The sequence below is a fragment of the Trachypithecus francoisi genome, unplaced genomic scaffold (assembly GCF_009764315.1).
Source record: "Trachypithecus francoisi isolate TF-2019V2 unplaced genomic scaffold, Tfra_2.0 Lachesis_group11, whole genome shotgun sequence".
Lineage (NCBI taxonomy): Eukaryota > Metazoa > Chordata > Mammalia > Primates > Cercopithecidae > Trachypithecus > Trachypithecus francoisi.
The window spans coordinates 61,966,892-61,979,284 of NW_022681456.1; the positions used below are offsets into that span (position 1 = coordinate 61,966,892).

Genomic DNA, 12,393 nt, shown 5'->3' on the forward strand with positions numbered 1-12,393 from the left:
TTTCCACGCTAATGAAAATTTTTTTTTCAGTTTAAAAGGGATTTTTTCATTTCCATAACTTATTCAGATGATCATTTTAATCACATAAAAATGAGATGAATTGAGGTCCATCTTGGATGTTTTTTCTTCTATTAAAGAATTAGCCGGGCACAGTGGCTCACACCTGTAATCTCAGCACTTTGGGAGGCTGAGACAAGTGGATCACTTGAGGTCAGGAGTTCGAGACTAGACTGGCCAACATGGCGAAACCCTGTCTCTACTCAAAATACAGAAATTAGTTGGGTGCGATGGCACAAGCCTGTAGTCCCAGCTCCTCGGGAGGCTGAGGCACGAGAATCGCTTGAACCCAGAAGGCGGAGGCTGCAGAGAGCCGGGATTGTGCCAATGCACTCCAGCCTGGGCAACAGAGCAAGACAGTCTCAAAAAAAAAAAAAAAAAAAAAAGCAGACTATTTCTAAGTATAATTTAACTAAAAACACTACTTCAACTTCAAATTTATTTTAATGATATACACAGGAGTTAACAACTTACAATTGAACCAAAATAAGTTATGTTAATTCCACATAACTTAAAATCATGCAATACTGCATGGTAAAAACAACAGCTTTGTGCACATACAATTATTATTTTGAGACTCATGAGAGCATCTAGAAATTTTTCAAATAAGCTTTTTGCAAAGAGTACTTTATAAAAATTTAAACACCTGATTAATCAGTTAATGCATTATTAGGAAAGATAATAAACATTATTAGTAAAGTGAGGTTACAAGCAATTAATTTTAAAATTATACCAGGTACAGGGTTGAACACAATCTCATGAAATAAATGTTTAAGAAAATAGTTTTGAAAAAGATCTCATATTGAAGCCATGTTAAATTTTGATAAACCAGGTTATATAAATCAAGTTTATTCAGTTAATGAAAATATGCCTAACCTTTCTTATACTCATAAATAAGTACTTATATATAATCTTTATATACAAGTGAAGAAAAGTTCAATGTAAAAAATACACTGCCAATCCACTTATTATGGTTGAAATAATTATTTGTCTACACATTAGACTGCATTGATGAAAATGTCCAATTTAAATCACATTCGACCAACATAAATATTTAAGCTGAGTATTGTTGTAAACAATAGAGAAAAAAATCCTTTTATTTTTATTTTTTATTTCATTACTGGGTAACAATCTACTTCTCAGCTTAGAATGCTATAGAAAGCCTCCATATTTAATTTAATCAAATCCCAAACCCAATAAACTTAGAGTAAACAAAGTGAATGTTTTTCAAAGTGCATAATTTCCAACTCATCCACTTGCGATATTTATCCAATTCCAGTTCATCAGCAAGAAAATAAAATGTACTTGGCTATAAAAATACTCAGGAATGTTATCGAAAAGGAAAGGCTATTTGGTAGAAGTAACTACAAAAATAATTAGTTTAAATCTTTGTAAAGCTTTAATGTAAGAACATCAGTACACTTTCTTTACATAAACCTTAAAGCATGATCAATACCAAGATTTTAAATTTTCAACTTTCAAGTACTTGAAAAAGAGTTGCAACAAAGTGTCTCTTCCCAAAAAAGCAAGAAGAGTGATCATGCAGGTGTTAATCTGCAGACATCTGAGGACACTGTTATCTGTGTTGGACTGTCATCTCTGGATCCACTGGCAGAGAGTGTAGGCAAGGCATTACTTTGAAACGCAGATGTAGAACAAGGAGTCATGACAACATTTTCGTCTTCACCAACGTCCGAATCTGGTGTTGTAACTTCACTATCTTGAAGCCCAAGAATCTCACAGACTGCTTGTGGCAATTCCTGGATATGAAAAATCAAACTCAAAACCATATTTCACTACAGAGGAAAAATAACCACAAAGTAACACTTCTGTTTAAGACTACATTGATTCCAGAATCTGAGCATTTGTCCTAACAATGTGAATGTCATGTACCCTTCTCACAACTTTTTTCTCAGCTCCAAATGAAATGCTAACCACCTTTCTTTCCCTAAGTGGTTCTTGGGTATCTTCCAGATTAGTCACTCTCCATCCCACCTCCACATTCCCACAAACATAGCATGTCCTAATATTTGGCATTTATCTCTTTCTACTTTTTGTAATAACATCTTACTTAGACCATCTGTCTCTTTCAGTAAACAGAGTTCTTCAAAGGCAAGAAGCATCTCATTGACATGCTTTGGAAGAGAACAGGTATCACATAAATGTTTGTAGAACTGAACCAAGTAACAGTTTGGATCCATGAACAAATGATACAAGGACCAAGCAAGAATTTTCATAAAAATGCAAAGTCATAATGGGTGCAGCAAACCAACGTGGCACATGTATACCTACGTTAACAAACCTGCACATTGTACACATGTACCCTAGGTCTTGAAGTATTAAAAAAAAAAAAAAAAAAAATGCAAAGTCATGGTCAGGCATCGCCTGTAATCCCAGAACTTTGTGAGGTCGAGGTGGGTGGATCACCTGAAGTCAGGAATTCGGGACCAACCTGGCCAACGTGGTGAAACCTCGTCTCTACTAAAAATACAAAAATTAGCCAGGCATGGTAGTGGGCGCCTGTAATCCTAGCTACTCAGGAAGTTGAGGTAGGAGAATTGATTGAACTCAGGAAGAGAAGGCTGCAGTGAGCCGAGGTCATGCCACTGCATTCCAGCCTGGGCAACAGAATGAGACTCCGTCTCAAAAAAAAAAAAGTCATGAGGTGGGCACAGTGGTGTGCATGCACTGGTAATCCCAGCTACTCAGGAAACTAAGGCAGGGGGATCACTTGAGCCCAGGAGTTCAAGGCCAGCTTGGGCAACTTAGCAAGGCCCTTTCTCTTAATAGAAAGAAAAAGCCAAAACACACCAAAAGTATACTGCTTTGGTTCAAATTCAGATCATATATCAAATTTGCCTTTTTAAATAATTAATAACTTGACTAATATAAGTGAGTGACATAGGCTAAATAATACTGTTTCAATTATTTTTGATTAGCATTCCTTTTTATTTAGAGATTCTGCATATTTAATATGAGACCCTATTCTGTATTCATGAGCTCAACTGGGTAATATATCATTGCTGAAATTTTACAGCCTCTTAAATTGTTATAGAAATATTTTCATTACTTTTATCATTTTGCCTTATTATTAGCTGTTTCCTATCTGCCATAATTAGTCAACTGTTTTCAATTAAGTGCTGTAAATCTAGAACAGCAAACAATAAGCCAGTCAATACCTTGTCTGCCCTCAACTTACTAAAACTGCTATTTTATTTCCAAGAAGAAAAATCTTTCTTGATCTCAACCCACCAAAAACAAACAAATCTTGCAATTACTTGAAACACTGTATACCTTGCATTTTACCATCTGTAGAGAAATTGCTTCTGCCTTGCATAGCATATCTTCCACATCAATTTTCATGGACAATTCATTGATATGCTAAAAAGTATCAACAAAATAAAATGATAATCAAAACTGAATACACTATTATATTCTATTATACAAACAACTGATTACCAGTTATATTTCACTGCAGATAAAATCCTTAAAATAAAAACATTCATATACTACAAATACACAGGAAATTAAATGTATCTTTCTTTAGATTATTTCAAGTTTTAAAGCTAAAGACTAGCTAATAATCTTATATAAGGAACATTAAATCCAGCAGCTCTCCCAAGTCTGATATCTCAAAGTTATAATCAAAAGACAATTAATTTTTGAAAAACTAAACTACAAGTACACTTGTTGAATTTCCTTTTCTTCCTAATTAGCCAGGTAAAAATAACTGGCCAATGTGTATTTGAACTGTCATTCTCAGATAGTCATTCCTAGCACTGTTAATGACACAATTTAAGTTATTCAAGAGATTTAATAATGTTCCAAGGAAATGTTCTGTATATCAGGACCACCAAATAGAAGACCCAGAACACTAAAATCTGAATTAAAGGAATAACTACCTTAAGTATTTCATTGAAGCCATAATGCTTTTCCATTATTTGCTGCTTTTCTGATTCCAGAATAGCACAACAGAGAAGAAGATGGAAATTTTTACATGGTAGTTCGGTCCACATTACCTATAGAAGGCAGAAGAACTATTTTGCAAACTGTATCAATTCTAAAACATTTTCCTCACAGATACAATTCTGAACACTGAATGACTTCTATGCAAAGTAGATGTTGCCTGTTTAGGGTAGCCCAAGGTTTTTCTAGCTAGGAAATGAGGGGAACGAGAATCTTACCTTCACCTACAAAGTAACTACCATCAAGTTTAACATCATATGAATATGATACACTCTAAATGCGGTTCTTTAAGATAACTGTATTAAGTAAATTACTGAGCTTAACCAGTATGATAAATGTTATTAATGCAGGACCTACAGCCACAAGGTTAACGTGTAAGGGTTAGATGTATTTTCAATATTTTTCCAAAGTATCAGTTTCTCACTTTGATCTGAAAAAAAAGACTAAAGCTAAGTCCTGGAAATAAAAAAGGTTCAGTTACATAGTACATGGAATCAGAAACACCCAAAGGTAGCTCTCCATTCTAAATACCTAAAACCCTTGTATCACATTTTATCCCTGATTGTGACAATAACTGAATTAACTGCCCCAAATGTATAACCAAACATATAAAATGCTTCATCAATAGCTCAGCTGTTCCTAAATATAGATAATATCCTCGAATTTAGGGTCTTAATTTCCCCCTGCTTCATGTACCCAATAACATCTTTTCTGGAAACATAAAAACACCCACACAAACCATACCATTAGAGCATACCTGAAATGTGTTTACTTCTTTCAAAAGGAGTAAATCAAGTTGAATAATTTTCAAACTAAATCCAATTGTTGAAAGTTTAATTACAATGCAATTAACCTCAAAGTTTCATTAAAAGTTTGAATTTATTTAGTAAACACAGATTGAGGAGTTATTCTAGCTATGTGGTAATAATATTCTTAATTCATCCTTTAAAACCCATTTACGCCTGAAGTTGCAATTTTTTCAATTTTTCAGTCAGAACTTGGTGATGATCTTGAGCAGCAGGATATAAACAACTCCCACATGCTTATCGTTCCAATAATGGAACACTAGGCATAAATGAATTAACCCATTTTTAACCCCCAAATTAAGATACTAATTTAACAAAACTGATAAACATTTAAGTATGATTCCAGATACAGAGCATGTGGGTTTTACTCCTAATTTCAGAACAGAGGAAGTGAGCACAAAGCAATCCACTTTTAACTTGTAATCAGCTTGTCAAATGGTAGTACAGCCATCAATAGTATAGGAATCCATTTACAGCTGTAAAAACCTGAGAGACCACTAGAGTTCCACTGTATAAAGTTGTATTTACTATCAAAATGGATTATCTTCCGATTCTTTCCTTGGAAGAATTTCTGTTATCCTAAGGTATGATCAATCATTATACCAGCATTCGATTAAAAAGCACACCAGGCTGGACACAGTGGCATACACCTGTAGTCCCAGCTACTTATAAGGCTGAAGGCAAGGGGATTATTTGAGTCCAGGAGTTCAAGATCAGTCACAGCAAGACCCCTTCTCTTAAAAAAAAAAAAAAAAAAAAAAAAAAAAGCACACTGACTTATTATTAACAAATACTTAAGAAAATGTGAAATGATTTGGTTTTTCATTAAAGGTTGCCCTGGAAAAATAAACAATGGCGATTACATATGGGGGGATGGTATAAGGGAAACATGGGATGTAAAATTACCTATTGGGTACTATGCTCACTACCTGGGTGATGGAATCATTCACACACCAAACCACAGCACCATGCAATTTACCTATGTAACAAACCTGCACATCTACTCCCTGAACCTAAAAGTTGAAAAAATAAAGAGTTGCTTTGGGTAAAAAATGGAATAAAAGGAGTACACCAAAAACATGAGAAAATCCTCTAACAGATGTGGCAAAGCCTCACATAAAGTCAAGTGTCTCAAACGAAGAACAAAGGCAGCAAATAAATGGTCTAGAGAACTTGTTCTGGGATACCTCTTGGCCCCAAATCTCACAGAGACTGTAATTTGAAGAATGAAGCTCCAAAAGACCAAATATTCAGTATGAGACTAATTTTTAAGAAGAGGCTACCAGTTCATCAGAATTTTGGAACATACTTGCCGTAGATATTTCAGTAAGGCTATCATAATCCATTTATACACTACAGAATAAATTGTTTCTTTTCATAATAAATGTCACATTTGCATAATAATTTAAGGACTTACCTCCCATAATCGAAGAATATCTAGAAAACTAAATTCCCTTTTGAATCTGATTAAAAGCCATCTGAAGCAAAAATAAAGGTATCCGGAGTCCTGAGATTCTATGCAGAAGAAAAAAACACATACACATATACGACTTATTCTCATGCTAATTACGTCAGAATACAGACTTTTCTCTAATTTTCCTATGCATCTTAGGCAATTCAAGCCCTATACATTTGTCTTCTATGTTAAGGAATCATTTCAAACTTGAAGGCTGACTTGTTTTTAAAAACTAACAAATAATACATTTTATGAATCAAGTTTAAGGCAGAATTATACAATGAGAGTTTGGTCCCACACTTTTATGGAACCGAAGAAAGTGCAGTAGACTATATATATCTTTAAGTTCTTTTTTATTGAGACAGGGTCTTGCTATGTCACCCAGGTTGGAGTGCATGGAGTGATCCCAGTTCACTGTAGCCTCAATCTCCTGGGCTCAAGTAATCCTCCCACCTCAGCCTCCTGAGTGGCTGGGACTACAGGCATGCATCACCATAGCCAGCATGTTTTTTTTTTTTCCTTATAGAGATGGGGTCTCACTGTGCTAGTCAGGCTAGTCTCAAACTCCTGGGTGCAAGTAATCCTTCCTCCTTGGCTTTCTAAGTGCTGGGATTATAGGCATGAGCCACTGCACCTGGCTTCTTTAAAGAGTTCTTTACAATTTTTTCTATGCATTACTCTACAATTTGCTGGGTATAGTTCTAATTCACTAAACTTACCTAAGTAACTGCAAAATCCACTGTCTAACAATCGAAGTAAGGTACTCAGCTGAATTAGCTGGGTCTTCATGCCTTGCATTTGTTCTTCAAAATTCTGATGCTTTAAAAGGAAATAATTGTTATTATACAAGTAATATTTCATAAATATTTTATAGTACATAATGACTGATAACTAAAACATGATGTCCAAGGACAAATGTTGAACTTATACCACACTGGTTATCTTAAAAAGTGTGTAACTAACCAAAAAACTAATACAACACTAAAAGGGAAAGTAAAGAGAAAGAATCCTTGCTCTCAAAACTAAGGATTTTTTCCTCTATTCATCTGACTTAGATAAAGAAAAATGCAGACACAGCAACTGCTGACTGACTGAGATACTTATTTCTTACACAGCATAAAAGACTTGGTGAAAGAAACACACAAATTCTTTCCATTGTTAAATATTCCTTCAAATTACATATAATAAAATTAATTTTAGGGTTAATATGTATTTCATTTTAAAGAATTACTTCTTAGGTTTGCTGACACTGGAGAATCCGTAAAGTCAAAACCAACAACACTAAAACATTATCTGGATTTTGTACTTAAATATTTTCACAAGTGCAAAGGCTGTATGATGTGTGATACAGACTGAACACAGAAGCAAATATGAAAATTCAGCTGTCTTCTATTAAATCAGACATTTTTAAAAATGAAAAATTTAAAACAATCCCTGTGTCAGTAAATTTTTCATTAGGAAAAGTTACTTTTCATCAAAAAATATAATCTATGTTAAGGTAGCATGTGTTGTTAATGAACTAATAAATGAATACAAGTTTCTCAGTATTAATTTTTCACATAAACATCAACAGATATAATCCACATAAACAAAAACTCTTTCAGTTCTTCAATAATGTGGGAGAGTGTGAAGGGGCCCTGAGGTCACAAAGTTTGAGAACTGCTGGGGTTCATATGCTTTAAGCAATCTTCACAGTTGAGTAGACTCCCTACCAACACCTGAGTCAAGGGGCCAGAAGGCACCAAAACAGATGCTCTGAAAGGCTTCTTAAATGATTTGGATCTCTTTAACTCGTATGTTCCAATCCCTCTGTGGTAACCTAACCCCAACCTAGTGAAAGCCTTAGAAAAACATTTCCTCCTTCACACTTACTTTTTCACTTTTACAGTGCAACAGTGCTTTAATACAACTATCACATTAGAAACAATTCATTCTTTAGTTTAAAAAAAATTAAGTCTATTAATTCTCAAAAAGCTGTTTCTCTTTAATAATTTTGAAAACCGTTTATTAACAGACTAACTCAAGGCTTTAGGATATAGTTCCTCCACATTTACCGGAGAGATCTATAAAGAAGGGACAGAATCAACTCTGATTAACAGGATCATTCTTACTGTGACACAGCCAAAGACTAGAGCTGATTTGGGAATACCAACATGGCATAGCCATTTGCTACCCACTCTGCTGTAAAAAAGAAGCATGTCCATAATGACAGACACCATATTTGAAAAAGTGGTTACTCCTGGAGAAGGGAGAGTGGGATCAACAATGGATATACAAAGGGCTTCAAATGTGTCTGTAAATAAATGTCTCTGGGGCATGGGAGGGCGAGATGGAGAGGAGAAAGAAACTAAAACTATATGGCAAAATGGATGATGGGTATAACAAAGTTCATCAGATCACCTGTACTTTGTATTTCCATAATAATAGACAAAGTCTATGCCTAGACCTACATTAGATGTAAGTAAACATCAATAAAAGTAAATTTATGGACAGTAGGTTCAGCCACCACAAAAGTAGTACAAACTTACATGAAGTAAAGCTATAAAACAAACACAAAGAATCAAGAAACAGCAGCACAGATTTAGGGACATCAAACAAAGGCAATGCAGTGAAAAAAATCATACAGGTTATTTTTATTGCCACGTATTGCCCTCTCATTATTCAAACATTATGAAAGAAAAGATGTTAGCAGACAATATACTAAGAAGATAACTTTTTAGAATAAAGACTAGAAAAATCCCCAGAACATCCTTAACGGAAAAGGCAAACACAAGAGCATTTACTGTGAAAATGATAGAACAAAGAAACTGAACCTTCATACCCAAAAAATGACAGACTATAAAGTGTTTATTACACATGTTCAGAAGGCAGTCTTTACATATGAGATCTATATACACACGTGTATGCATGTATGTATGTGGCATTATATGTCAATATATATTTACATGTCAATATTGGCTTAGTTTTATTGAAAACTTATTGCACAATCCTAATTACAGTATGTTCATCTTAGTTTTATTTTTATATTTTTTAGAATATCTACTATAGCAATTTAAACTAATCAGTGGGGAAAGATTCATGTGTTTATTCTACAAAAATCTGTTGAACAACCTCATGTCAGGCATTAGGAAAATTCTGGTATGCTACCACTGAAACAAAGATATAATCCCTTTTATCAAGGAACATACTAACTCTCGTGAAAAGAGGATAAACAACAAAAACACAAGGAAGGCAGACAACAGTTTTTATGTAATTGGTATCAGCTATACAGACCTTTATAATAAATGCCTCAGGTTTCTAGAGCACTTGGGAGTAAATGGAACTAAGAAGGTACACAAATCAATCAATCAAAACAGGAAGGAAGACAAACAATGACATTACCAAATTACTGCACTGATAATCCTTCCAAATAATCAAAAAATAATAATTTATGGCAAAAAAAAATTTGAATATTTATGAACTTAATAGTAAAAGAACATTTTAAAACTATCAAATCTTCCCAAGTATACACTTAGAAAAAAACTGAAAGAAGTGAGAACAAGTTGAATCTATGGACAAGAGACTTGAGGAAATGGGCACAAGCAGGGAAAATCTGAAGGAGAAAGAAAAACAGGCAAGCAAAAGGGAAGAATACATGTAAAGAAAAAAAGAGAAGGGTACCACTTCCAAATTTCACATTCGTATCCCAAAAACTCTGAGTTAAACCCTGTATTACAGGACAATATTTCAGATGGTTAGATTCAAAATGTGTATCTCCTTGCAAGCAAGCCATTTCAATGTCCAACATAAAGGCTCGGCATCCAGTATGTTAGTCTTATTTTGAAAAAACGCAGCAACCTATGTAGTCAGGTCTTTGAACTTCATATGCCTTTATTTAGTCTCACCCCTTCTGTTTTTTTTTTTTTCTAATAGATTGCTTGAGAGACTTTTCTATTTTATTTCCCTATCAATATTCTCTGCACTATTATCCTAGAACTCTGTCTCAAAGATTTAACAATGATAATAGATAAAATGTTCTTTGTACTAACATGTATATATAGACAGTTCAATTCTAATAATCATATACTTCTGGGAAAATAACAATGAATTCCTAAGAAAGTGTCAGTTACAAATAGTTCAAACACATCTGGAGAAAAATCAGTTGCTATAATGACAAAATTCAAAATCTTCACAAAAGGTAAGGATATTACTTGGCATGACTAAGCTTTATCTCTGAAACAGATAATATTAAAGTTCAACTATTCCACAAAATTGAATTCATCTATTTTATCAATATTCTATAATGACGCATGGCTCTTTAGTAGAACATAAGCATTTACTGATATTAAATCCTGATTATTCCTATACTACAGGCACAAACTATTTCCTGTATTAAAAACACCACCAGTATTTCTAAGACCCTGAAAGGCTACTAAAAAGAAAAAGTAACAAAAGGCATGAGGTAATTATTTTAAGTTCCATCACAGTTGGCGAAACATAAAAATCAACCTTACACTATAAAATTATAAAACTAAAATTTTCAAAATCAGTTTAATGGAAGGAATCCCTGTTCTTACCATTTGGTCCATGTAAGAGGCAAAGCACCAAAAGGCATCTACTTCATTTTCCATCACATACAAAAGAGGGGAAAGTAAGTCACTCATTCCCTGAACATATCCTAAAAAGAAAAGAAAAAATAGTCTCTGAAAACCCAAGTTTTATGTATCCTTCTGAAAGTTGTGCATATCACCACCACTTCACTTAAAATTGTATCTTTCTCATTTGCATTCAGAAATTGGTAGACATTGATATTCACCAAGAAAAGAATATAAATGAGGAGGAGGAACTCTAGTCATGAGTAAGAAAGATGAGTTGTTTTAGATTGAGATGTCAAGCAATATGTAGCTTCTAGTATGTGTCTCAGTGCAGATACACTATCAAGAGTGGGTAATATTTTAGAAATAATGTGCAAGAGCATCATGAGACAGAAGAGGAGTGAAGAGATAATTGAGAGGAATGTCAAATGTAAGAGTATACACTCAAAGATAGGTTTAAGAAAGACCAGTCAGAGAAGTAAAGAAAAAAATGAAGGGAGAAGAATGTTGCAAAAATCAAGAAGAAAGTTCCAAGCCCAGAGTGGTTAGCAATACCAAACTACGATGAGCAAGCCACATAAAATAAGAACTTTGGGTTCAACTGCTTTAACAATCAGACCTTTAGATTCATACAACAGGAGTTACAAAATTAAGAGCCTCTTTTAAATAGTCATATCTATGTCCTTCTTTCTTTTTTTGTTACTCTCTACACCCAACCAATGCCAGCAACTGGGCTTAATCCAATCAATATTTTGTACCTAAAGTGACCACTTACCTACATATCTCTTGATGTTATTATAATTTCTCAACGGTGACAGTAATAGAGCCCTTGATTAAAAGAAAAACTAGGAAATTAAGGAATCAGATCCCTCACTTAAAAATAAGAAAAAGTGTTAGTTTTACTTTTTCACTTGAACATGTCAAACTTCTTGTTTTTTTACTTCCTCTTATAAAACCCTCATTTATCCTTGTTTTACAATTTTCAAGACTTGAAAAATTTTCAGACTTAAGAGGTTCTTGAACCAACGAAGGGACATGAGCTTATACTAAGCCTTTTTACTTAAACATTATCATTCAACTTTGGTAACTTCTGTGTATTTATTAAAATCACGTAGAAATGTCTTTATTGGTAGCTTGGGAAGTCTGGAAAATAGTCTTTCATTTGCAGATCAATAGCTTACATTTATATTCAACAAAATCTATCTGCACTGAAGCCATGTAAAAGTAAATATTTAATAAAAGAGGGAGGGGATAGTTCTGCTATCATATAAATGATACATAATTATACATTACTCTGTTTCGGAGGAAAACTTTAAAAAATGATCTCAGAAGGCAGGTAAACTAAATCTCTTGAGAAAACTCAGATCAAACATACAATAGACAGAGGCACTCAGATTACCTCAGAATCTCCTTACAAATGAAGTTCCAGCTCAATTTGCTGTGAGCCTCTGTCCAATCATCTACCGTCACATCTTTCCACAGTCCTATTAACCTCACTCTGTCTACACTGTACCCTATGGGAAAATACAGCTCT

The 12,393-nt window shown here is 33.9% G+C and overlaps 1 protein-coding gene across 7 annotated transcripts in view; it reads right to left on the reverse strand.

The window, feature by feature from the left end:
- Positions 1-479: 479 nt before the first annotated feature.
- TBC1D15 (TBC1 domain family member 15) overlaps positions 480-12,393 on the reverse strand; it is an 83,179-nt gene continuing 71,265 nt past the window's right edge. For 6 of the 7 annotated variants that reach the window (XM_033221256.1, XM_033221255.1, XM_033221259.1 and 3 more), the window contains 6 exons: positions 10,842-10,942; positions 7,005-7,104; positions 6,247-6,344; positions 3,960-4,076; positions 3,352-3,438; positions 483-1,817 (listed from right to left, as the gene is read on the reverse strand). In XM_033221256.1, the coding sequence (XP_033077147.1) occupies positions 1,596-1,817; positions 3,352-3,438; positions 3,960-4,076; positions 6,247-6,344; positions 7,005-7,104; positions 10,842-10,942 (725 nt within the window). In that variant the 3' untranslated portion in view covers positions 483-1,595. Of the gene's footprint in view, positions 1,818-3,351; positions 3,439-3,959; positions 4,077-6,246; positions 6,345-7,004; positions 7,105-10,841; positions 10,943-12,393 lie in introns of all 7 variants that reach the window. The other variant, XM_033221253.1, reaches the window with a different exon arrangement.